The following is a 27,190-nucleotide window of genomic DNA, read 5'->3' on the forward strand; positions in this document are numbered from 1 at the left end:
TGCTTGGTGTTAGTAGTTTCATAGGTTGCAACAAATGGGTTAATAAACATAATTGGTTGCAAGTAGTCTGTGTTAAATCAAACCAATCAAAATAGTTGAACACAGTGTTCCCCCATAATTCTCATCTGAACATCTCTCTGTTTCAGGTTAGGGGATAACAAGACACAATCCAACTGAAATAATGGCAGTGTTTAAAAGTATTAGCAACAGACTGGCTGATCTACAAATCACCTTGCATCCAAATAACAGTGATCAGAGACTGTAGAATTGATACTTTCAAGCACCAATTTGTTTTTTAGCCCGCCCATTCAGATCTCTGATGGGAGTTAGATTTAAAGACATGCTCTGGAACTTTGGCGACTACTAACTATTTTTTACTCTTTATTTTTTAAACCTCCTGCTTTGGGCTGGATGTGTCAATGTGTAGTTCATACATGCATCATCTATAAGCAGAATTACTGTTTTACCTCAAACAGCCACAAAATCCCTAGTTTGAAAGCAAATGCTTTTCTGGAAGCTGTGCTGCGCCATTTTCCCTACATCTTCCCCCACGTAGACCAGCTCCTTAGCAATTTGAGTTCTAGCCAATGAGCTTTAGCCTCTCACCATGAGTGACAGCTAGCAAGATGCACACATAGCAGAGTGAGAGAGAGAGCAATGACGTGGTGCACATTTCTGCACATAGTCCCCTGTAGCTCAGTTGGTAGAGCATGGCGCTTGCAACGCCAGGGTTGTGGGTTCGTTTCCCACAGGGGGCCCGTATGAAAATGTATGCACTCACTAACTGTAAGTCGCTCTGGATAAGAGTGTCTGCTAAATGTGTAAAATGTAAATATGTGATGTAGTATGCCATTTTCTGGGACCACTTTTGGCTCATGAGCGCTACTTTCAGAACTACTGGCTAAAAAGTATACAAAAGTACCAGAGAATCTCTTCAACTCTCAATCTCATTACTGAGTGGGTATTCAAAGCCATTAGGTCAACACTCAGTGGTGAGATGATTAAACAGACTTACACGCTGCACCCTGTCTAGTCTATGGAGAGATCAAAGTCAAGCAGGCGGAATGACATTAATGAGACCACAGGCGGCCAACATCATCTGAGATGGCTACATCTCATCAATGAGTTTTATGAAGCACTAAAGGGGAAACACAGTCAGTAATGGTCAGTAATGGTCAGCCATAAAAGAGAATGTGAAATCTGTAAGTGGCAATAGAATAGATAGATGTGTAGTAGTGTATGTCATTGCTGTGTTTTCTCAAAGGGTCACAGTTGGTCTCTCCTGGGTTAGAGAGCTAAAGACTTGTTGTGACTGGAATAAACAGGATTTTTTTTTTAGACATTTGCAGATGTTTTAGATTAGCCAAAGTCTAAAAGACTTTGGGAGTCTTGACAATAAAAGGTGGACAAATTAAAACATATTTGATTTTAATTTACAGATAATCCAGTTTCATAAGGTCTGGTCACATAGTGAGGCGAATCCTTCACTAAAAGGATTGTTATTTAACAATTAAATGAACACAGAATCCCTTCATTTTGTGGCTGCTCCCTGTCTGCCTTCACAGAGGACTCCATATCCCAGAATGCACGCTGCCAATCTTTCATAAAATGTGCTCGACTAGTGCAATGGAGGAATAGCATGAGATGACTTTGCACTGAGAAAGGTTTTGGAAAAAATGATTGCTTATTTCACAGAGCGTTCCTCCGATTAGATCGGGGGCTTTCATCTTAAACATTCAACAACCAAAAAAGTAACTCTAAAGTCAGACTGAAGGGTCAGGTTCACAGTAATCTACATGCAAAGTGACAACACCACTCAAGTTTGGAGGAGGTACATGTTGGGCAATGGAGAGTCCCACTCTGTATCTACGGCTGAACTGAATAAATTCAATATGTGTGGATCAACACTTGTTCAGTTAGCAGCCTGTGAGAGCAGTAGAGATGCAGACAGACAGTGCCACGGTGAGCGTGAAAAACAAAGTGCATCACAATCAAAATGATTAGGCAAAATAAAACTTAAAAACAGACATTAAGTGGTCTTCCATGTTCTAACAGTCGTTAGTGTCTGAGGTGAGTGAGTAGGAAGCATTACCCCTTTCTTCCCCATGTGTCATTGGTGTCTTCATCATCATCTCCCAGGGACACAGTCATAGGGGTGGGGGCGTCAACGTTGTGTAGTCCAGTGTGTCATCCAGTGAGTTCATACAGTATGAGGCATGGCTCTCAAAAAACAGCATTTCCCAGGATCCTCTGACTCTGACCAACATGGCTGACAGCAACAGTAGCAGTTTTGACTCTCAATGCTGGTTAAGTGTCAAACACACAACGCTTTTCTGACGTTTTGGCACAATGACCAAAAGCGTGCATATTCAGATTTTTAGACACATTTGGGCACACACAACATGGATAACTCATGCAGACCTAACCACCATTCAAACATTAATACATACCGCAACTGTGCTCTCATGCACAGATATCGTGATTGGTTTTCATCTAGACAAGTCACTTGTCAATCATATTGTAACCTATGTCAGAGTAGAGTTGGCCAGCATTGGGTTTTGCCTAACAGTACTTGGAATTGGAAGTGTGTTGTGTCAAGCAACCTGGGAAGAAGTATGCGTCTCAGAGAGCTTCTCTGAGTGTGTGTGTGTGTGTGTGTGACAGGCTCAGTTTCCATGTGATACACATGACATTGGAGTGGAGTAAAGTTACTGTCTGAAGGGAACAGGATCGATCAGTCTAGTCTTCAATTGCAGTCTCCTGGGGGGGGGTACATTCTCAGTGTCTCAGTGGTGAACAGCGCTCAACTTGACATTCTGACCATTCATTCCCCTATCAACCCCCCCCCCCCCCCCCCATTTTTCCATTACATGGTCTGTCCTTCTCAAAGGTTAAACCTAATTTCCTTCATCTTGGCTCAGTGTGGGCGCAGGGAAGTTTCAATATGGGGGTGTGTGGGTGGGAGGCTTGACCCTGTGCCCAACAGGTTTCTCTCTCATTCTTCAGGACCCATATGTCTTGAGTGTCCTATGGGTGGAGAGGTGTATGGTTTGTGTGGTGGAGAAGAGCAAAAGAGAGTGGGTGGTGAGGGTTTAGGGGTGGGGAGGGGTGTTCCACCACCCTCTGTTGCTATGGCAGCTCCTCTCTTTGCTTTTTGCTCCTGGTGGGGCCCTGGCCGTTTCTCAGGGTTCCGTTCTGAGGTCGGAGGAGGTGTCCTCGTTCCCTGTCTGCCCATGGGACCCCTCCCTGGCCGTCGTCACTGTCCAAGTCAGAGTCAGAGCGCATGAGGGCGGAGGAGGAGGGGGCGGGGGCTGGCTTCATTCGGCCTGGTGGGGGAGAAAGGGAAAGGAATTTGCGGTGCTCGACATATTCTAAGATAATAAGGGACAGAGAGTAGGTAATGTGTGTGTGTGTGTGTGTTACCAGCTCGGGGTGGGTGTAGCTCCAGGCTGTCCTGCTCTTCACCATCAAGCATCTTGTAGCGGCTTTTGCTCTTGTGGCGCACTTTACCCTTACGCCTGTTCAAGACACACATTCCTGTCAGTGTGCTTATTACACATTACTGGATGGACAACAAGCATGTATTTAAACAGAGTAGTACGCTATGCAATGTAAATGAAGCAACATAATATTAATATAAAAATGTAAATCTCAATGTTAGTGGCATTCTTACCTGCGGCAACAACACACCACACCCCAAACAACTGTCGCGATGGCAACCACAATCATGAAGGATGCTATGGTCACATACAGAACACTCCATTCTGAAAGAGAGAGGGTCAATATAAGTCGCAGGTTGTCAGAATGAGAACGCTTGAATTCAGCACTTTCCACTCTTGATATTTCCATTACAATGTTCTGTACTGTGTGTCATACTCAGAAGTAAATTCATGCAGTCACATGAGTCTTCACAGTATCCTAATGTATAATGTCATAATCTTCAATTTCATGAATGTCCACTCTGCTCCTCACCACAGTTGCTCTCTTGGTCCCACAGCTGTGCTTTGATGAAATTCTCCATCCAGAATGGGTGGCAGACACAGGTCCGTGTGAATGAGTCGCAATCCCCGTGACTGGAGCAGTTCAGCTGGCAGACTGCAGGGGGAGAGATACGTTAGAGACATGAACTTTTAATTCAGTTAGGCCACAGGTTTTCTAGAGTCTTCTTGACATCTTCTTGGTCAAAGACGACAAACCTATCCTAACTGTCTTTTAAGACTAGTCTATCTAGACTGGAGAACAATAAAACAAATATATTAAGCCAAACTTGAAGTTGTAAGTTAGAAAAGAGGTAAGGGTAAGTCAAAATAAACTAAATTGCCCATACTTTAAATATCACAAATGTAAAAACAATATAAAATAATAATTTAATTCATAGAACATGTTTAATTTCACAGCAAACTCTCAATAAGTGCTTTTCATGGAAATGAACTTCCAATTCATTAGTCCTAATACATTTCTCCATCCATGTCATTTTTCTCTCATGTCTGGATACTCACTGACTGTGTCCACCCGCTGTGCCTTGAAGATGAGGAAGTCGTTCTTCTGTTTGCGTAGTTTGCGTAGTTTGTTGCGTAGCCCCAGAGCTACACTGTGACCCGACAGAGGGGGGCGACCCGGACCCCCAGACACCAAGAACACCAGACGAGTACTAGGAGGAGAGGAATGGAGATGGGAAGGAATTAATAGATTCGCTCAGGCTGAGGACAAATTAATAGATTCACTCAACCAGCCTAATTATGACTAATTATTAGTAATTATAACCATTGCCTCTTAGTTTTGTAACAAATAATCTCTCATGTCCACACCCTGTAAGTGTGGTTAAATTTTTTATTACACATTGTTCATATAACCCCAAATATTGTTATCGATGGATTTAATCCGAGTCAGATGGGCCAAAACAACGCATGCTAAAATGTGTAGAAGAAAGAATGTATGTCAGAGAAAGAGTGTATTCCTGTGTTCTTGCACTTACATTGCAATATAGTAACTTATTGTGGCAATAAAGTTGAGTGAGTTGAATTGAAGATATAGTGGTAAGGAGCTGACCTGTGATCGTTGAAGGCGCTGACTTCCCGTACGATGATGTCACTGTCCAGCACGCCCAGCAGCACGCCCACCTGTCTGAGCAGCATGTCTCTCTGGCGGTGGGACACCTGGGACACAGACACCTCCAGCACCAGCTCCACCAGGTCACGCTGCCAAACGTCTGACAGGAAAGAGAGGGAGGAGGACAGAGTGAGTGAGAGAAGAAGACATTGGGATAATGATAGTGTGTGTAGGTGCCATTTCTGCTGTGTGTGTGTGTGTTTGTGTGTGTTATTCATAGATTATTGCTCCTACTTCCCATAGATCTGAATGGATTGGGTATTAGGAATATGATGGAAAAGAACCCTAGTGTACCAAAAAGCTAGCTGTAGGTATAGCTACATCCATTTGATTCTTTCAGACCAAGTGTCTAGGGGTTGATTTTGCACTGGGCATTTGTGTTTGTGTGTATGTAGTCCATAAGGAGCCCACTGACCTGGTTTGACCTCTACAGTCCCTCTGTCTGAGCTGCTCTGGCCCTTGCTGTCTGTCACAGTCAAAGTGAAGCTGTACTTTCCCTCCACCAGGTTAGTGAGAAACAGCACCGCCTGGTGGTCAGAGTTGTTCAGTACATCCTGAGGGACAGACAACACAATTCTTCATACAAGATGCATTTTATTTGTATTTGATCAACTACAATGATATTTTGTCTTATGCTGATGACACATTTCTTAAATTCAAAGTCTGAATAAGACATTGAATTATGTTATAATAGCAGAACGTTGTATTTTCGAGCTGCATGCAATGGCCTACACTACTGCAAAAAGAAAAGTGGAAAAACTGGAATCTGACCAGAACACATTCTTATTCCAAATATTTCCAGTAGTAGGTCATTGTATGCAAATATTATTAAGCAGAATATTTATCATGAGAAATGCAAGAGCGTAATTAAGGCTCTGATCAGACCGTACACCCAAATGAGGGCACTACATTCATCCACCTCTGGCCTGCTAGCTCCCCTACCTCTACGGAAGCACAGTTCCCACTCAGCCCAGTCAAACCTATTCGCTGCTCTGGCACCCCAATGGTGGAACAAGCTCCCCCACGATACCAGGACAGCGGAGTCACTGACCACCTTCCGGAGACACTTGAAACACTACCTCTTTAAAGAATACCTGGAATAGTATAAAGTAATCCTTCTTCCCCCACCCCCCATAAAAATAAAAATAAATTTAAAAAAGGTGGTTGTCCCACTGGCTATCATAAGTTGAATGCACCAATTTATAAGTCGCTCTGGATAAGAGCGTCTGCTAAATGATGTAAATGTAAAATAAGAACGCTTTTACCTAATACAACAACAAGAGGGAAATGTATACTATATTGTATTTTTCTGTTTACTTACTATAGGTACATTGTATTTGTCTGCCACAGCTCCCCTAATACTTCATAATATTTTCTGTAAATATTTCTGTTATCCGTTATAGTACCACGGAGTGGACTCTGTCTCTCACCCCTGCTGCAGGACTACTGTCGTCACGGGTCCACAAGTAGCCGACTCCGCCCTTGTCGTCTGTGGAGTGGGAGCCATCCAGGGTTGCAGTCCGCAGGGGCAGAGAGATGGCCGGGCTGGACTGGACATGGGCTACTGGGGGTTGGTCTAACTCTGGTCGAGAGAAGACAAGACATATTTAAGGACATTGCAGTGCCAAAGAGTATTCTGAAATACTCAGTATGCGGTTTCTCTCCATGCACCTGGTAATAATATAGGTGTGTGAGTTATGCTTTAGTTATCCTTCAAAGAGTATTGACATTCAGCTCGGCTTGACTTCAGTTGACAGTTGCCTAAATAGTTGAGTGCGTCTTGTGTGAGACCATTACATCGTCTAGCCTGTTTTTGAAAGCTTAAAAGAGTTCTGTCTCTGATACATTTCTTTGTAAGCAATTCTATATTAATCAAGTTTCACGTTTTTAATGCCACATGCACAAGTACAGTGAAATGCCTTTCTTGCAAACTCAAACAATAACTGTGTTTGTCAGGTAAAAACTCATCTCAGCACCCAGAAATAAATGAGGCTAAGGAAAAACCTACTCTTACGAAATCAGGAAAGAGAATTTAAACAAAAAACACACGCACAGGACAGTTACCCTGTCGGACGATGACCGTGACCGTGTCAGTGCTCGCCAGTTTCCTCTCGTCCGTCACAGTCAGACTGAACTCGTACTCGCCTACTTGCAGCCCCGTCACCATGGCAATGGCGCCATCGGCGTTCTCGATCTTCACTCCGTCCGGACCCCTGAGAGGAGACAGACAGACCATCACAGAATCAGAAAGGTGGAGAAACAGCAGTTCCACTATCAGCAGTCAGCACATAGCACTGAACTGTGCCATATAACATGAGAGATGGAAGAGAAGAGTGCTCCAAAGTGTCATCTCCACTCACCATATTGCTTCTGGTAGTTGAACTAAGTGTCACTCTCATGCACAGAGAATAAGGAGTGTGTAATTTGCCAAAGGGTACTGTGTGTGAATTTGGGAGTCGGTGCGTATGTGTGTGTGTGTGTGTGTGTGTGTGAAAGAAAGAAAGTGAGTGTGTGTGCTCAAAAGTGAGCATGCATGTCGTTGAGTGTGTGTGCGTGTCGTCTATGTGCATGTTGTGTCTGTCTGTCTGTGCATACGTGTGTGAATACTGACTTGCTCTGTTTCCAGTGGTAGGTGGAGATATTCTGGTCGTCCGTGCTCTTGCTGCCGTCTAGAGTGGTGCGGTCCACAGGCAGGGTCAGCTCCTTCTCTGGGCCGGTGTCTGCTACTGGGGGCTTATTGTTCTCTGAGGAGGATGGAACACATGCAGGCTTAGGAGAACATAGACTTTGGTGACATGCTACGAGGACAATATCCGTATATAACTGTATTTTCATGTACAGAACTATGCTAGTTTTGTCTGTCTTTATTCTCAATGTATGTTTCATCAAGGTTAAACCAACATCCATTCAGATATGTTATATAATAGCATAATAGCAAGAATTAGAGAAAATATGTGTGGCTTATTTCATGTAAATCAGGCATGATATTCACGCAATTACAAGATCACACAAGGGAGGTAACAGAATTGTCCATACATTTCTCTTTATGCTATTCCCAATGTAAGTCTCAACAAGGTTAAGCCAACATACATTCATCGAAGTGACACAATAGCAGTGGTGTTGACATTGGCCATAGATACACATTATCTATGTGCTGCTGGTTTACCTGGCTGGACGATAACAGTGACCTGTGCTGTGTCCTGCTGTCCGGCTGTGTCTGTGACAGTGAGCTGGAAGGTGTAGTCTCCTTCCTGCATGGCAGATAGCTGCAGAGTGGGAGTCCGAACGCCCTATAGGACGAAGAGAATACTGTCAAGATGGAAGAGAAGAATTTCCCTTTTTTTGTTGGTGCCGAAACAAAGTATTTCCACCTTCAAACAAAAATTGCCACAATAAGGCTTTCATGGGGAAAATGTACAATTCACAAAAAAATAAAGGGAACACTTAAACAACACAATGTAACTCCAAGTCAATCACACTTCTGTGAAATCAAACTGTCCACTTAGGAAGCAACACTGATTGACAATAAATGTCACATGCTGTTGTGCAAATGGAATAGACAACAGGTGGAAATTATAGGCAATTAGCAAGACACTCCCAATAAAGGACTGGTTTTGCAGGTGTTGACCACAGACCACTTCTCAGTTCCTATGCTTCCTGGCTGATGTTTTGGTCACTTTTGAATGCTGGCGGTGCTTTCACTCTAGTGGTAGCATGAGACGGAGTCTACAACCCACACAAGTGGCTCAGATAGTGCAGCTCATCCAGGATGGCACATCAATGCGAGCTGTGGCAAGAAGGTTTGCTGTGTCTGTCAGCGTAGTGTCCAGAGCATGGAGGCGCTAACAGGAGACAGGCCAGTACATCAGGAGACATGGAGGAGGCCGTAGGAAGGCAACAACCCAGCAGCAGGACTGCTACCTCCGCCTTTGTGCAAGGAGGAGCAGGAGGAGCACTGCCAGAGCCCTGCAAAATGACCTCCAGCAAGCCACAAATGTGCATGTGTCTGCTCAAACGGTCAGAAACAGACTCCATGAGGGTGGTATGAGAGCCCGACGTCCACAGGTGGGGGTTGTGCTTACAGCCCAACACTGTGCAGGACGTTTGGCATTTGCCAGAGAACACCAAGATTGGCAAATTCGCCACTGGCGCCCTGTGCTCTTCACAGATGAAAGCAGGTTCACACTGAGCACGTGACAGACGTGACAGAGTCTGGAGACGCCGTGGAGAACGTTCTGCTGCCTGCAACATCCTCCAGCATGACCGGTTTGGCGGTGGGTCAGTCATGGTGTGGGGTGGCATTTCTTTGGGGGGCCGCACAGCCCTCCATGTGCTCGCCAGAGGTAGCCTGACTGCCATTAGGTACCGAGATGAGATCCTCAGACCCCTTGTGAGACCATATGCTGGTGCGGTTGGCCCTGGGTTCCTCCTAATGCAAGACAATGCTAGACCTCATGTGGCTGGAGTGTGTCAGCAGTTCCTGCAAGAGGAAGGCATTGATGCTATGGACTGGCCCGCCCGTTCCCCAGACCTGAATCCAATTGAGCACATCTGGGACATCATGTCTCGCTCCATCCACCAACGCCACGTTGCACCACAGACTGTCCAGGAGTTGGCGGATGCTTTAGTCCAGGTCTGGGAGGAGATCCCTCAGGAGACCATCCGCCACCTCATCAGGAGCATGCCCAGGCGTTGTAGGGAGGTCATACAGGCACGTGGAGGCCACACACACTACTGAGCCTCATTTTGACTTGTTTTAAGGACATTACATCAAAGTTGGATCAGCCTGTAGTGTAGTTTTCCACTTTAATTTTGAGGGTGACTCCAAATCCAGACCTTCATGGGTTGATAAATTTGATTTCCATTGATAATTTTTGTGTGATTTTGTTGTCAGCACATTCAACTAGGTAAAGAAAAAAGTATTTAATAAGATTATTTCATTCATTCAGATCTAGGATGTGTTATTTTAGTGTTCCCTTAATTATTTTGAGCAGTGTATTTAAAAAAAAAATTTAAATAAAAAGAATCCCCTTGATTGCTAGGTAAGACCTGTGCATGGTCCCTAACAAACTGAAGCCGGCCCTGGTGCTCCTCTCTCACCTGCATCTCCACCACCTTGCCTTTGCTCTCTGGGCTGAGCGACCACTCGTAGGCCAGCGGCTCGTGGTCGTCCGCGCTCTGGTTGCCATGCAGCGTGACTGCATTGCGCGGTAGCGTGATGACCTGGTTGGGCCCGGCGTTGGCCACCGGCCGGTAGTCCATGGCCTTGTTGACCGACAGCATGGCCTGGGTGGCGCTCTGGGCCCCGTCCGAGTCAGTAACCGTCAGACTAAAGGGGACAAAATGGGGGACAAATGAAGAAACGACAAACTCAAACATACCAACTCATTTGTCTGAAGGTGAAGTAGAGGTGTAATATTGAAGGATGGGGGAGGAAAGTTTTGATTTAACACTTATGCTTAATTCTAAACCAACCCCTAACTGCTTGGTATTCTGCTAGGCAAATCTGAGATGCAAATCTGAGTATCTTGCAGGTAGGGCCGGTAAGAAGTAAGAGATGAAAGGAGAATACAAGGGGAATACATGATAGAGCATTCCCATAGAAAAAACAAGAAAGAGGTACCTCAAGGTATATAAAGCAATATGTAGAGAAAATACAAGATGGTGCAGGCCCATGGAGAAGACAAGGTAACAAACAGTGCCTGTAGGTGTACAAAACCGTAGGTACTAGGTAATGAAAGTGTATGCAATATGTAGAGAAACTATAAAGTGCCACATGCCCATTGAGAAGACACGGTAAAAGTACCTGAAGGTGTAGTTCCCTGGGACCAGGCCGGTGAGGGTGAGGATTTGAGTGTCTGCCGAGACCTTCTCCTCCCTCAGTGGGCCCTTCACCTCCTCCCAGTGCCACGCAACCACCTTGTCATCATCTGTGCTCTCTGAGGGGCCGCACACAGGGAGAGGAGGAAGACAGGATAGGAAGAAGAGGAAAATAACTGGTTAGATGTATAGGACACTGTGCCTATACTTTCGCCCCCGTCTCAACCCTGACTACAAAGGTTGTCTTCCATTGTTTTATGTAAGCTGATTATGTAAAAACTGACCAGGGTGTTGTTTGGAGGGCCTTTGCACCAAACTGAAGATAAACATCTAGCATTCTAGGGAAAATACCGGTTTTTGACCTAAAATTATCAAGCTATAATTTAAATGTACGGTAGTAGAGCTATACTGTCTAGTTGTCAGGAAACAACTACTCACGGCTGCCATCGATCACCGTGGAGCTGGTTGGCAAAGATATCTCCTGGAACATTGGGGAAACCACAGCGACAGGCAGCTTGTTTACCCGCGGCTCTGTGAAGTGGAAGAGGTTAGCTAATTGGCTGAACGGTACAGCTGGGTCGTGTTCATTAGAGAACACGTAGCAAAACGTTTTGCAATGGGAAACAAAAATGAGCATTTCTTATTGGACAACTCCAGGTAATCCATCCCTGTTTCAGTCTGTTATCTTCCGTTTGGTTCTAATGAACACGACCCAGGTATGAGTCATCGTCAACATTTCTGTATAAGCCCATTAATGGGAGAGTCAGGGGAGGTGCCCTTTAATATGTTACAGTTTACACATGTTCCTACCAAAGAGTATATCAAACACAGTCAATACGAGTCATGTTAGTTTAACCCCCACCTGGTTTGACTGTTACGTTGACATAGCCCTCTCCGTGTGCTCTGTCACCGTCCACCGTCACCGTCACCTCAAACTCATACAGCCCCACTGTCAGCTGAACATAGGAACAAGAGCCAGAGAGAGGTTGAATTATAGTGAATACTATAGGAATTGTTTCTCATAGTATTACAGTACTGTATAAATGTCTCTAGTCATAAATTCAATCTCAATTAAGAGGCCTGGGTTTGAACAGAGAGAGAAATAGAGAAAGAGTTATGAGAGAGAGGTAATGGTTGAACTAATTCAAGTAGCTGTACCTTGCTGAGTTTGAGCGTCTTGCTGTGCTTCCCCTCCATCTCTCCACTGTAGTCTTTGGGATGAGTTCTCAAGAGCCAGTCAAATGCATAGTTGGTCCCTTTCGAGAAGTGGAAAAGAGAGAGGTGACTCAAAGCCGAGGATGTAAGCCATGAGTAATGACATGCATGGATACAAAGCTATCCTTAGTACCAGGCTGTTTTCTGCATTAGCTCACTCCTTTGTCGTTGTCATGCCAACTTAAACAGATAAGCTTATATAGTATTAGGGTGAGATGTGGACTACAGTGGGTGTGTATAATACAGGTGTATGATACAGTAAAACAAAGTAATAATACAGGTAGGTTGAGTAGCGATACCTGGCTGGGGCGCTGGCACCACAAAGGCATTGAGTTCCACCTCGTTGCGCGGCAGTGTGACCTCCACGCTCTCGCCTGCCGACACCACCAACTCCCGGACTGTCATGAAAACCACAGGAGTTACATGGACTAAAATGGAGGGCGGAGCACTGAAACAGCAGTTAATTCAAAGTGCCAACAGTAGATATAAATCTGCAGTGGGTGCCAGTTTATGAACGGGAGTAGATGTTTAGAGCTACATGCTTTTCCTGCCATGAATACATACCTCAACACATCAATTTTGTTATTAGTATGTTATTAACCAAAAAGTTTTTGAGGGTGGGTTTTGAGGGATACTAAGTCAGAGTTTTGTGTCCACTGCCTTACCAGCCTGGGTTGGTGATGTAGCGATTGTAGGATCAGTAGTGGGAAGCACAGAGCTGCTGTTGGAAGATGCTGTGTCTATGGTGTCCTCTGATGTAGAGTTCTGTTGTGAGGGTGATGGAGCTTCTCCTCCTCCATTGGTTAACTGGCTGTGATTCTTATCAGATGTTTGAGGGAGAGCTACTCCACTGGTGATGCCAACTGTTGGAGCTGGATGCTCTGCATCCTTGGAAACCCCCTGCCAAGATATGGATGAACTTCAGATGAGAATGGGAAGATTACTAAAGACATTGGCTACATTGTACAGTCTTCAATATCCTTCACAAAGTAACCACTGCAGTTAAGAGATTGCATAATATACAATAACACATAAGTTAGGTTGTCATGCATGTATAACTTTATATGAGGGTATTTAGTATTTGCTTTCATCTACTCCGTCCCAGTGATCCTGGAAGGAAGAATGGAGGTAAACAGGCATTAATGACTCGACTACAGAACAGTAACATGCCGTTGACTCACAGTGCTAGAATGTTGGTGGTCCGACCCATATTTCTGGATTACGGCCTCACTTCCCTTTCCTGTTGGTGCCTGCCTGAGCCTTCTCGTCCGAGCTGTGGTGGTGCCCTTTGAAAGCAGCTGCAGGAGCCCCAGGGACTCGATGTGGGACTGGGGGAGAGACGTGACTTGACAGACTCCTCTGTTTGAGCAGTTCAGCAGCACACAGCGCCCCCCCAGGCTCCAGACGGCGCTGCAGGCTGGCTCTTGGCAGCAGGACTCCCAGCAGCTGCCGCCACCCCTCCCCACGGCCAGGGGGCGCCAGCCTAAACCGACCACGCTGCTCCAATGGATCCCCAACACTCCCCCCGTCACCCTGCAGATCTCGGCAGATACACCTGGAGAGGGAAAGAGAGTTGTTATAGAGTGTGTATAAAGAGGATGTGATCAGACTTTGCCATCTGGGCCAAGGATGGGTAATTTCGGTGGATAAATGGGCCCCTGAGTGTGTTGGTTTTAGTTCCTTATTTCTTAGCTCCGGGAAGCCAGGTGCGTGCAGTCTGAGAGCAATCACTAATGTGCTAGGTAGATGAGAAAAGCAGCTGACACTGGTTTTATGCCCCACTGACTTAGGTCATGGATGTTGCTTTATTGATAATACCATTTTCAACTTGTAACAAGCTTTAGCCTACTATGTCATCTTTCTATAGCCATATGTACCTCGCAAATGCAATCTCTTAACATACAGTAACACTCCAGACATGCATGAAGCTCAACTGTTCAACCAAGTCACAGCGGTAAAGGGAAACGAGGCCTTTCCTTGACAAAAGACAGTGATTAGGCTACATTATCACCAAGGTCAAAAGTAACATTATCACCAAGGTCACAATGTCAACTTTCACTGCTATGATGACACACAGCTGTACATTTAGAAGAAACATGGTGAAGTCCCAAAATTGCCTACCCTGGAAGCCTGTGTTTCAGACATAAGGAAGTGGATGGTGGCAAACGTTTTACTTTTAAACTCAGTCAAAACAGATATGCTAGTTCTAGGTCCCAAGAAACGAAGAGATCTGCTGTTTGATCTGACAACTAATCTTGATGGTTGTACAGTCGTCTCAAATAAAACTGTGACGGACCTCAAAGTTACTCTGGACCCTGATCTCTGTTTTGACGAACATATCAACAATATTTCAAGGGCAGCTTTTTTCCATCTTCGTAACATTGCAAAAATCAGAAACGTTTAGTCCAAAAATGAGGCAGAAAACCTCATCCATGCTTTTGTCACTTCTAGATTAGACTACTGTAATGCTCTAAATAAAGAAACTTCAATTAGTGCTAAATACGGCTGTTAGAATCTTGACTAGAACAAAACATTTGATCACATTACTCCAGTGCTAGCCTCTCTACACAGGCTTCCTGTTAAGGCTAGGGCTGATTTCAAGGTTTTACAGATAACCTACAAATACCATACATACCTACACTACAGTCAAAAGACAGCTGGAGGCAGGGCTTTGTCCTATAGAGCTAAATATTTATGGAATGGTCTGCCTATCCATGTGAGAATCCCCTCTCTCTCTCTCTGAGGGGTGGCGATTATAAGAGTACATGGCCATTAAGGCCAGATCGTTCTTCAAGATGTTCATAGATGACCAGCAGGGTTAAATAATAGTCAGTGGTTGTAGAGGGTGCAACAGGTCAGCAGAGAGAGAGAGAGAGAGAGAGAGAGAGAGAGAGAGAGAGAGAGAGAGAGAGAGAGAGAGAGAGAGAGAGAGAGAGAGAGAGAGAGAGAGAGAGAGAGAGAGAGAGAGAGAGAGAGAGAGAGAGAGAGAGAGAGAGAGAGAGAGAGAGAGAGAGAGAGAGAGAGAGAGAGAGAGAGAGAGAGAGAGAGAGAGAGAGAGAGAGAGAGAGAGAGAGAGAGAGAGAGAGAGAGAGAGAGAGAGAGAGAGAGCTTCCTCTCTAGGTTTCTTCCTAGGTTCCTGCCTTTCTAGGGAGTTTTTCCTAGCCACCGTGCTTCTAATGTACATCTGCATTGCTGGGTTTCTGTATAAGCACTTTGTGACATCTGCTGATGTAAAAAGGCCTTTATAAATAAATGTGATGTGTCTCTAGACAAGACATGGCACCAACCATCACCAACTCAGACACTCTGTGACAGCGCACCTATTCCCATGGCTATTGTTGCCTTAGCTATAGACGCTCCTGAGCTGAATATTATGGGATGTGGGTGTAACTTCAACTTCCTGTAACACTGCTTGGACCCTTTTGCCTCTGTTTAGTCATTCCCCCCCCTACCCAATCGACACTGACTCACAGAGGCCCCATTGTCCGGCCTACATTGTAACTCACCAGGCCTTGTGGCATCACTCACCCACACTGTAGAAACAGCCATTCGGAGTGGAGCCACCACCGAAATATGCATACACACCTCAGAACAACAGGCAGTATAACAATTACTAACAACCCGATAAACACACAGCATGCTTCAGTTCGGCTGGTGTCTAGCCGAAATCGGCTAGGCGAACCGAACCAGTGTGCTCGCATACTCCCTTAAAAGAACTTCGCTTGAGAAACTAGAAAAAAGCACAATAGTACTGTTTGTCCAAGTATACATTTCTCAAAATAGTCAGAAGTAATTTAAGATAACTCAATAAATCTGTCATTAATTTTTGCTGAGGAGATCTTACATGCTGACCACACCGCTCACGTCACGTGCGCGAGTGTTGCAAAATAAATGTACATACATGGAGAGATTACTAGAAACTAACTAAATGTACCCTTTTATCTGTGGATTAATTGTCAGAGTAGAGGACCTTGTGCATTTCAGATTTTAAAAAACAATATTTATATCCCAGGACAAATTAGCTAGCAACAGCAAGCTAGCTACAGTGCCTTGCAAAAGTATTCATCCCCATTCGCGTTTTTCCTATTTTGTTGCATTACAACCTGTAATTTAAATGGATTTTTATTTGGATTTCATGTAATGGACATACACAAAATAGTCCAAATTGCTGAAGTGAAATGACAAAAAAATTACTTGTTTCAAAAAATTATAACAAATAAATAACGGAAAAGTGGTACGTGCATATGTATTCACCCCCTTTGCTATGAAGCCCCTAAATAAGATCTGGTGCAACCAATTACCTTCAGAAGTCACATAATTAGTTAAATAAAGTCCACCTGTGTGCAATCTAAGTGTCACATGATCTGTCACATGATCTCAGTATATACAGTGGGGAGAACAAGTATTTGATACACTGCCGATTTTGCAGGTTTTCCTACTTACAAAGCATGTAGAGGTCTGTAATTTTTATCATAGGTACACTTCAACTGTGAGAGATGGAATCTAAAACAAAAATCCAGAAAATCACATTGTATGATTTTTAAGTAATTAATTTGCATTTTATTGCATGACATAAGTATTTGATCACCTACCAACCAGTAAGAATTCCGGCTCTCACAGACCTGTTAGTTCTTCTTTAAGAAGCCCTCCTGTTCTCCACTCATTACCTCTATTAACTGCACCTGTTTGAACTCGTTACCTGTATAAAAGACACCTGTCCACACACTCAATCAAACAGACTCCAACCTCTCCACAATGGCCAAGACCAGAGAGCTGTGTAAGGACATCAGGGATAAAATTGTAGACCTGCACAAGGCTGGGATGGGCTACAGGACAATAGGCAAGCAGCTTGGTGAGAAGGCAACAACTGTTGGCGCAATTATTAGAAAATGGAAGAAGTTGAAGATGACGGTCAATCACCCTCGGTCTGGGGCTCCGTGCCAGATCTCACCTTGTGGGGCATCAATGATCATGAGGAAGGTGAGGGATCAGCCCAGAACTACACGGCAGGACCTGGTCAATGACCTGAAGAGAGCTGGGACCACAGTCTCAAAGAAAACCATTAGTAACACACTACGCCGTCATGGATTAAAATCCTGCAGCGCACACAAAGTCCCCCTGCTCAAGCCAGCGCATGTCCAGGCCCGTCTGAAGTTTGCCAATGACCATCTGGATGATCCAGAGGAGGAATGGGAGAAGGTCATGTGGTCTGATGAGACAAAAATATAGCTTTTTGGTCTAAACACTCGCCGTGTTTGTGTTTGGAGGAAGAAGAAGGATGAGTACAACCCCAAGAACACCATCCCAACCGTGAATCATGGAGGTGGAAACATCATTCTTTGGGGATGCTTTTCTGCAAAGAGGACAGGACGACTGCGCCGTATTGAGGGGAGGATGGATGGGGCCATGTATCGCGAGATCTTGGCCATTAACCTCCTTCCCTCAGTAAGAGCATTGAAGATGGGTCGTGGCTGGGTCTTCAAGCATGACAACGACTCGAAACACACAGCCAGGGCAACTAAGGAGTGGCTCCGTAAGAAGCATCTCAAGGTCCTGGAGTGGCCTAGCCAGTCTCCAGACCTGAACCCAATAGAAATTCTTTGGAGGGAGCTGAAATTCCGTATTGCCCAGCGACAGCCCCGAAACCTGAAGGATCTGGAGAAGGTCTGTATGGAGGAGTGGGCCAAAATCCCTGCTGCAGTGTGTGCAAACCTGGTCAAGACCTACAGGAAACGTATGATCTCTGTAATTGCAAACAAAGGTTTCTGTACCAAATATTAAGTTCTGCTTTTCTGATGTATCAAATACTTATGTCATGCAATAAAATGCAAATGAATTACTTAAAAATCATACAATGTGATTTTCTGGATTTTTGTTTTAGATTCCGTCTCTCACAGTTGAAGTGTACCTATGATAAAAAATTACAGACCTCTACATGCTTTGTAAGTAGGAAAACCTGCAAAATCGGCAGTGTATCAAATACTTGTTCTCCCCACTGTATATATATATACACCTGTTCTGAATCCCAGTGGCTAGATGTGCCAATTTGTAAGTCGCTCTGGATAAGAGCGTCTGCTAAATGACGTAAATGTAAATGTAAATGTAAAGGCCCCAGAGTCTGCAACACCACTAAGCAAGGGGCACCACCAAGCAAGCGGCACAATGAAGACCAAGGAGCTCTCCAAACAGGTCAGGGACAAAGTTGTGGAGAAGTACAGATCAGGGTTGGGTTATAAAAAAATATCCAAAACTTTGAACATCCCACGGAGCACCATTAAATCCATTAATTAAAAAATGGAAAGAATATGGCACCACAACAAACCTGCAAAGAGAGGGCCGCCCACCAAAACTCACGGACCAGGCAAGGAGGGCATTAATCAGAGAGGCAACAAAGAGACCAAAGATAACCCTGAAGGAGCTGCAAAGCTCCACAGCAGAGACTGGAGTATCTGTCCATAGGACCACTTTAAACCGTACACTCCACAGAGCTGGGCTTTACGGAAGAGTGGCCAGAAAAAAGCCATTGCTTAAAGAAAAAAATAAGCAAACATGTTTGGTGTTCGCCAAAAGGCATGTGGGAGACTCCCTAAACATATGGAAGAAGGAACTCTGGTCAGATGAGACTAAAATTGAGATTTTGGGCCATCAAGGAAAATGCTATGTCTGGCGCAAACCCAACACCTCTCATCACCCCGAGAACACCTTCCCCACATTGAAGCATGGTGGTGGCAGCATCATGCTGTGGGGATGTTTTTCATCAGCAGGGACTGGGAAACTGGTCAGAATTGAAGGAATGATGGATGGCACTAAATACAGGGAAATTCCTGAGGGAAACCTGTTTCAGTCTTCCAGAGATTTCAGACTGGGACGGAGGTTCACCTTCCAGCAGGACAATGATCCTAAGCATACTGCTAAAGCAACACTCAAGTGGTTTAAGGGGAAACATTTCAATGTCTTCGATTGGCCTAGTCAAAGCCCAGACGTCAATCCAATTGAGAATCTGTGGTATGACTTAAAGATTGCTGTACACCAGCGGAACCCATCCAACTTGAAGGAGCTGGAGCAGTTTTGCCTTGAAGAATGGGCAAAAATCCCAGTGGCTAGATGTGCCAAGCTTATAGAGACATACCCCAAGAGACTTGCAGCTGTAATTGCTGCAAAAGGTGGCTCTACAAAGTATTGACTTTGTGGGGGGTGAATAGTTATGCACGCTCAAGTTCTTTTTTTTGGTCTTATTTCTTGTTTGTTTCACAAGAAAAAATATTTTGCATCTTCAAAGTGGTAGGCATGTTGTGTAAATCAAATGATACAAACCCCCCAAAAAATCAATTTTAATTCCAGGTTGTAAGGCAACAAAATAGGAAAAATGCCAAGGGGGGTGAATACTTTTGCAATAGCCATGAATGTTCCATGCTTTTCGACCTGTCCTCAAATTAATATAGTTGGTTCAGAGTTTTTGTATTTTTATATTTCAACCTTCCTGTCCTGATCGCGTCTGGTGTAGATGGACAAAATCAACATGTGCGAGATGGCGGGCGCACGTACGTGCCCGGTCTAGTCAGCATGTTAGTCCCGCAATTTTACATTTAACTAAGTATTTTTAAATGAACAAATTTGCATGACAGAGAATCGTCTCTTGTTCAATGACAACAAAGACTTTATTGAAGAATCCCTACTGTTGACCAATCAACAACGAAGGGGCGTAGACTTCAGCTCTGAACTTCGGCTAGCCTCCCCAAAATATGTTGTGTGCCCGAACCGCCGAAAAAAAAACCTCACCGAAGTCCAAAATGAACAAAAACGTTACAAACTGTTGTATAATGTATGCACAAACTCTACCTAACTGTTTCGGCTGGGAAGCATGCAGACGCCTTAAGACACAACCGATTTAGTAAAGGCATTCATCTATTGTTTGACAATGGTATTCATGTTGCAATGTCTTAGATTCGATCAAGTGTATGGTAAGTACAATAATATAATAATCAAATCAATGAATAGATCTCATTCATTCTTACATCCTGGACAATCATGACACCATGAATAATTCCAGAGAAATGTATTGGTGCATTTTACCTGTGGGAGCAACTAAGCAGCAAAAGAAGCCCAGTGATAGGAAGAGGAGATATGGCTGTGTCAATCGAGGTCGACTCCAGCTAAACAGGTTCTGATATGCATAGGACATTTTCCACGAGGACCAACAACCTGGACAGAACAGAAACAGTTGTCAGGATTGTACAACATTACTAGCCTGGAAATCCAGACCAAATTCCGCTCAATAGTGAAACAATAGTGAAGCGTAGCATGCTTCAGTCTGGATTTCCAGGCTACAACATTACACCACCTTGATGTAATTCAACACTGGCACGAACCAGGCACTCAGCAGGTATTGACGTTTAAAGTCTGAAAGGCAGTTGCCCATCGGGCAAGTCAGGAGTATTTTTGGTTGCCCGAAAATGTAAATGAGCTATTTCCACGCAGAAGTGCCATATACTGCCTGCCTTTCACCTAAACATAGGGGAGGAATCAGAAAGATCAGTACAGAAAGTCTTTGTATTTTGGTTGTTTTCAGTAAACAAAATCTCAGAGCAGGCTCTGACTGCTATAAATTGTCTGTCTTTCACTTAAACAATGTGGAGGAAGAAGAAAGATCAGTTTTAGGCTACTGGAATTCTTTGAGGTTTGGTGGTTTTCACTTCTTTAAAAAAACAATCACCTGCCCAATGAGGCAACCTCAGAGCAGGTTCAACTTGCGTGAATGTTCAGTTCACTTACCCCAGGCAATAGGGCAACCTCTAATGTAAATCCCAGCTAAGGCGATTGTACACATTGTATCATTTCAGGAAAAAGAGTCAGACAGGTGATCAAATGCAATTGCTTGCGTTAAGGTCACAATCTTTTACAGTACATATATTATTAATATGCCATTTAGCAGACGCTTTTATCCAAAGCGACTTACAGTCATGCGTACATATATATATATATTTTTGTGTATGGGTGGTCCTGGGGATCGATATTTACCTTTCTCCTGGCCAAGTGGTGAAAGAGGGTGGAGACTGAGAGCAGCTGGAGTTAGGTTATGTGGGGAGGGAGGTGAGGTGAAGGGTGAAGACAGGTCAACACCAGCACTATGTGGAAGAGCAGCTTCAACATGACACTCCCCCTGACCCTCTACTGCCCTGGCAGACTAGAGAGCAACCTGAGGGAGGAAGAGAGGGGGAAGAAATAGGTTTCCCTGGAGATGTTTTATAATGTAGTAACAAGTGGCTGTTCTATAAGCACTTGTAACAGGCATTGGTTTTTACAGAAATTCTGTTTGAGAGACTAATGAGCATTGTTAAATATTTGCGTGACAGGTGTCGTCGGTGTTGTCTCTCCACCCACTGACCTAAGCTTTCACTTCCATGCACTCTTCTTCTGAACATTGTTTATTGTAAAGGGTGAGGTGCTGATGGAATGTAGTTAAGCCACAAGTCCGAGCTCTGGCTCGGCCACTCAAGGACATTCAAAGACTTGTCCCGAAGCCACTCCTGCATTGTCTTGGCTGTGTGCTTAGGGTCGTTGTCCTGTTGGAAGGTGAACCTTTGCCCCAGTCTGAGGTCCTGAGCGCTCTGGAGCAGGTTTCCATCAAGGATTTCTCTGTACTTAGCTCCGTTCATCTTTCCCTCGATCCTGACTAGTCTCCCAGTCCCTGCTGCTGAAAAACATCCACACAGCATGATGCTGCCACCACCATGCTTCACCGCAGGGATGGTGCCAGGTTTCCTCCAGACGTGACGCTTGGCATTCAGGCCAAAGAGTTCAATCTTGGTTTCATCAGACCAGAGAATCTTGTTTCTCATGTTCTCAGTCCTTTAGGTGCCTTTTGGCAAACTCCAAGCGGGCTGTCATGTGCCTTTTACTGAGGAGTGGCTTCATCCGGCCACTCTACCATATAGGGCTGATTGGTGGAGTGCTGCAGAGATGGTTGTCCTTCTGGAAGGTTCTCCCATCTCCATAGAGGAACTCTGGAGCTCTGTCTGAGTGACCATCAGGTTCTTGGTCACCTCCCTGACCAAGGCCCTTCTCCCCTGATTGCTCAGTTTGGCTGGGCGGCCAGCTCTAGGAAGAGTGTTGGTTCTTGGGGACCTTCAATGCTGCAGACATTTTTTAGTACCCTTCCCCAGATCTGTGCCTCGACACAATCCTTCAACCTCACGGCTTGGTTTTTGCTCTGACATGCACTGTCAACTGTGGGACCTTATATAGACAGGTGTGAGCCTTTCCAAATCATGTCCAATCAATTGAATTTACCACAGGTGGAGTCCAATCAAGTTGTAGAAACATCTCAAGGATGAGCAATGGAAACAGGATGCACCTGAGCTCAATTTCGAGTATCATAGCAAAGGGTCTGAATACTTATGTAAATATGGTATTTCTGTTTTTATTTTTAATACATTTGCAAAAATTTATAAAAACCTGTATTGGCTTTGTCATTATGAGGTATTGTGTTTAGATTGCTGAGGAAATGTTTTTCTTTAATCCATTTTAGAATAAGGCTGTAACGTAACAAAATGTGGAAAAAGTCAAGGGGTACGAGGTATTTGAGGTAGATACAGTATGTCCAATGTTAGTAAACAAAGTAAATGTAAAACAAACACTGTATAGCCTCAAAACATGGATAAAACTATAATTTTGATATAATTGACGGTGAGTCCTTGCAGCCCTATGTCTGTCTATGAATTTGAGAGGGGTTACATTGCTCCAGCCCAATCCCTCAACTTAATACAGAAACAGGGGCGGTGAAAATGTGTTGTTATTTTTTCAACTGCTGATTGCCACTTTTAAAAAGGTATTAGAAATTTATCAAAACACAATAAGGTTGAAGTACAGACCCCTGCCAACCAATGTTCCCTCACATTTTTTTGGGCACTGAGCAATTTTCAGGTCTGTTGATCGGTGTGAAAAGTCTGTGCAACTTCCAGCGCGCGTTTACTGTGAACACTGAGGCTGTACCCGCTTTAAGTTACAGTTTTAACATCGGCCATGTAGGCTACTGTGGCTATTTGATCATAATGTAGGCCTACCAGTGGCCTACCATAAAAAACAATGGGGAAAATGCATCCCATAACATTTTAACATGAAAATAGTTATATCATTCAATCTACAGTAGCAGCCAATGTGTGGCGTTCAAAGTAGGCCTACAATCCATAAGACTTTTGAAAACAAACATGCAGGGCTTGACATTAACCTATTTATCCACTTGTCCTTCAGACAAGGAGGTGACTGAAAATGTTGTGTTTGATGCATGAAACCACTGTACAAAATAAAATGTATTATTATTCCCATACCATTATTACCGAAAATCAGACAAATTATGCAACCCTCTATTGTCTACTTAGCTTATTCAAGCCTGTCTCAAAATACAACACTGCCCCTTTAAGACAAAAATACTCTCTTTACCTGACTAGCTTTTCAAAGATGTCTAAAAATGTACACGTTTTGTGCTCTTGTAGGAAGCAATCACTTCCCTATTGCTGACTACAAATGATCTATAACTGGCTAATAACTAACTAACTAGCAAAGGACAAGAACAAAATGTACACACGTGGCTACATGGAGCTCTCGCTTTGATCTTAAAACAAGCGCATCTACTCTCAACCGCTCATGCTGTAAACAAAGTCCAGTTCAATGTATATGGCACAGATCCATATATGGCAATGGTCTATTTGCATATAGACCTACTGCAACTCTGATTGTTTATGCCGCACAGGTATGTGTAGAGTACGGACTGAGTAGTGCATGTCAATGCAATAGAATCTTACTGCGATGCGTTCTGCCTATAACAAAATCTCTTGCATAGTTTGTTTTGTTTCGGTATGTTGCATTGAAAGTGCCTTATATTGCATTGATTCGATCACAATTGCCACAGTTAAGGGAAGATAGTGTTAACAGGGAAAACTCTAGAACAGTGGTCACCAACCTTTTCGGAGTCAAGATCCCTTTCTGAGATAGGCTATATGATCACACCAGTAATAGATCCGTTGTTGTATTACTTGTGAAGCACAGCTGAGTGAGCATACATTTAAATAGTTTGCTTTATATTTTTATTTTACTGGGCTGATGGTGCCTGCATCTGATGGTCAGTCTCAGCGGAGGGAGAGAGCAGCATACTGAGGGTCCGCCTCTCAACAGCCCTCAGCTCTCCCTTTCCTCCACTGACACTGACCAAAAAGGGACACCGTCTTCCAGCTGATGGCGAAACTCGTGCCTTGAAGTTCCGTTACCAAAACTGCACATATCTTCAAGATATTTTCATATTTCTCGACCTCATGAGAGAGGAAAATGAAAGTTCACAGAAGTAACAAGTAAAGGTATACCTATCAATTAGTTGTGTTTTTACTGATATCAATTTTGTTTATGAATTAAGTGATTAAAACTTAAAATTGGTAACAGAATTTCCGGAAGAAAAAAAATCGGTACCGGAATTTGAATTGGCTACATAGCAGTCACAAACCACAGTTGGGTCACCTGCTACTGTTCCCCCTTCCACTGACATACTGTTATGTTCAGCTGAAAACTGTTTTTTTTCTTCACTTTATGTAATCTGGTGGTCAAAGCAAGAGGTTGAAACGTCTGGACAACCCCTCCTTCTCACTCTCCAATTAATGTCACCTCTTCCGGGTCTTAGTGACACCTACCCATGAGCCCCCTCTCACTGGATGTCCTTTGGGTGGTGGACCATTCTTGATACACACGGTAAACTGTTGAGCGTGAAAAACCCAGCAGCGTTGCAGTTGTTGACACAAAATGGTGCACCTGGCACCCACTACCATACCCCGTTCAAAGGCACTTAAATATTTTGTCTTGCACATTCACCCTCTGAATGGCACACATACACAATCCATGTCTCAATTGTCTCACGGCTTAGCAATCCTTCTTTAACCTGTCTCCTCCCCTTCATCTACACTGATTGAAGTGGATTTAACAAGTGACATCAATAAGGGATCATAGCTTTCACCTGGATTCACCTGGTCAGTCATGGAAAGAGTTCTTAATGTTTTGTATACTCAGTGTATATCTATTATACTCCTATAGAATTATACTCCTATAGAATTATAAAAGGCGGAATGCTTGCCACATGCTGAAAATCTAACCCAAGGAGAATAGCAGAAGGCTACTATTTTTCTCTTCACAATTCCTCAGCAAGTTCATACAGGAAGTCCAGGAAAAAAAAAATATCAGCAAGTGAACATTTAGGTCAGGTTGGAGTAGAGAGCATTCGCATGGCATGGGGCATAGGCTCTCTCACAGCATTTACTGACTGATTATCTAAGTGAGAGTATGTGGCAACTGCTGAGCTACAAAATCATTTAATATCAACCCACTTACATGACAAACAAACCTGCATGATATAGGTCATTTCTCGGATCCGCATTCCAGCAAGCAGATCATGCCACACTTCCATCTGCCTCAGTCTTACCAACGGCTGTATCCTGATAATGAAACCGACTGCGATGACAGCTGTCAAAAAAGCCTGGCTTTTAGAAGTTGTTTCTGACTTTAGAAGTCCAAATGACTTCGTTCCAGATCCCTTTCATATAATACAAAAAGCCGCAGTAAAAAAATACTTGGCTGTCAGTTATTCTAAACAATTGTCATTTGCATTTTGCCAGCGCAGTGACTCGAGACCAGTCGTGACGTGGTGCCTGCAGAGGTGCGCTTGCTCTGCCATGTGACGCGGTCACTGGGATTCCACCTATGTCACCGACTTTTTCGACGCAAGTTCCCATGAGAAAAAAAGCTAACAAGGATGTCTGCGTTGGTAAACTTTAGATCCGGGCTGGCAAAGTTTCACTGGCTTTTTAGTCTTCCTCCTTCCCTTCTCTCAACAAGGCTAATCAAAAACACACTCGTAAATCCTATGTTGGCTGCTGTAGACAGACAGTTCAGAGGAGCACTTTCTCGGATGACAGAATGCCCCCCAGTCTTTGGCACTACCTCGTTTGAAATGACAACACATTGAGATGTTTAATATACATTTCCATGTCAAACCCTGCAAATGAAACACAATGTATAATAATCACGAATAAGCCTAGAATTATGGCCCATAAGAAAGTTGGCCAATTTTGTTTTACACGCTGAACATCGCCATAGGCTACGCAAGCTAACGTTACTCATCTCTAAAAACCTGCCTCACAGTCGACATTAGTAGTAGCCAAGGTTGCGCAGTGGCCACTCTGACAATGATCTATGGCTGAATACAGACGACATTCTACCATTATAATCATACTGATACATATGCTATTGATATTCAGCATGACAGGTGTAACAATGCCATTATCTCGGTATAATCATGGATCACCCCGTCCAGGCACCAGCAGTATATCATGGTATGGCTTTAGAACCTGGCATCATTAGCCTACTCACTGATCGAAAGCATGCAGTTTATCGTGCGCAAGACGTGTCACGCCACTGTTTTATCGTATGGCAGTCGAAATGGGAGAATAAATGCAAAAATTCACCAGTCGTCGTATGAAATGTTTCGGTTCCTATGCTTGAGCTAGGATAGGTCGTAGTTGCTCGCTGTTCACTATTTGGGTCAGCGCTTACTTACACCAATGTGAAGCAGGCAAGAATAACTGAGTACTTCCGGGTCACATATATATATATATATATATATATATATATATATATATATATATATATATATATATATATATATATATATATATATATATATATTAAATCCTTTAGAATAAGAGTCCCGTCCTGTATAATTTGTCACTGAATAATTAGGGCGAAAATGATAGAACATTAGTTATTGTGGCCAATCATCTTAAATCCAAGGAGCACTTCTGGTTTCCAAATCCAGAGTTTACACCCCGAGGAGCATTGCTGCTCATTTTGTGGCCCTTAAAGTGTGGCCAATCATTTTCAATCCAATCATTTTTTTCATATTGAACATAAATATTGCACCGTAGATAATCGATTGTTTGTCCATAAAACCAGGTTCCAGCCTTCTCACTAGAGTCCCTAGCATACAAAACAGATTGAGTTTTAACAAAAT

The 27,190-nt window shown here is 43.8% G+C and overlaps 1 protein-coding gene across 6 annotated transcripts; it reads right to left on the minus strand.

The window, feature by feature from the left end:
• Positions 1 to 1,411: 1,411 nt before the first annotated feature.
• Positions 1,412 to 26,728, minus strand: LOC311124301 (dyslexia-associated protein KIAA0319-like protein). Of its 6 annotated transcripts, none has more exons than XM_084158285.1 (22): positions 26,646 to 26,728; positions 21,163 to 21,340; positions 20,218 to 20,346; positions 13,326 to 13,699; positions 12,810 to 13,044; positions 12,444 to 12,542; positions 12,088 to 12,185; positions 11,792 to 11,885; positions 11,368 to 11,460; positions 10,916 to 11,048; positions 10,210 to 10,438; positions 8,276 to 8,399; positions 7,721 to 7,853; positions 7,174 to 7,322; positions 6,540 to 6,691; positions 5,525 to 5,663; positions 5,050 to 5,209; positions 4,500 to 4,651; positions 3,973 to 4,095; positions 3,674 to 3,764; positions 3,424 to 3,518; positions 1,412 to 3,326 (listed from the first exon to the last, which is right to left on the minus strand). In XM_084158285.1, exons 3-22 carry the CDS (start codon positions 20,324 to 20,326, stop codon positions 3,130 to 3,132), a joined length of 2,979 nt encoding a protein of 992 aa, XP_084014411.1. In that variant the 5' UTR covers positions 20,327 to 20,346; positions 21,163 to 21,340; positions 26,646 to 26,728; the 3' UTR covers positions 1,412 to 3,129. The 6 variants fall into 6 exon arrangements, with proteins under 6 accessions (XP_084014411.1, XP_084014410.1, XP_084014409.1 ...); XM_084158284.1 differs by having other exon boundaries at positions 25,526 to 26,722; XM_084158283.1 differs by having other exon boundaries at positions 25,513 to 26,722.
• Positions 26,729 to 27,190: the final 462 nt, after the last annotated feature.

The sequence above is a fragment of the Coregonus lavaretus genome, assembly GCF_964263955.1.
Source record: "Coregonus lavaretus genome assembly, chromosome: 3".
Lineage (NCBI taxonomy): Eukaryota > Metazoa > Chordata > Actinopteri > Salmoniformes > Salmonidae > Coregonus > Coregonus lavaretus.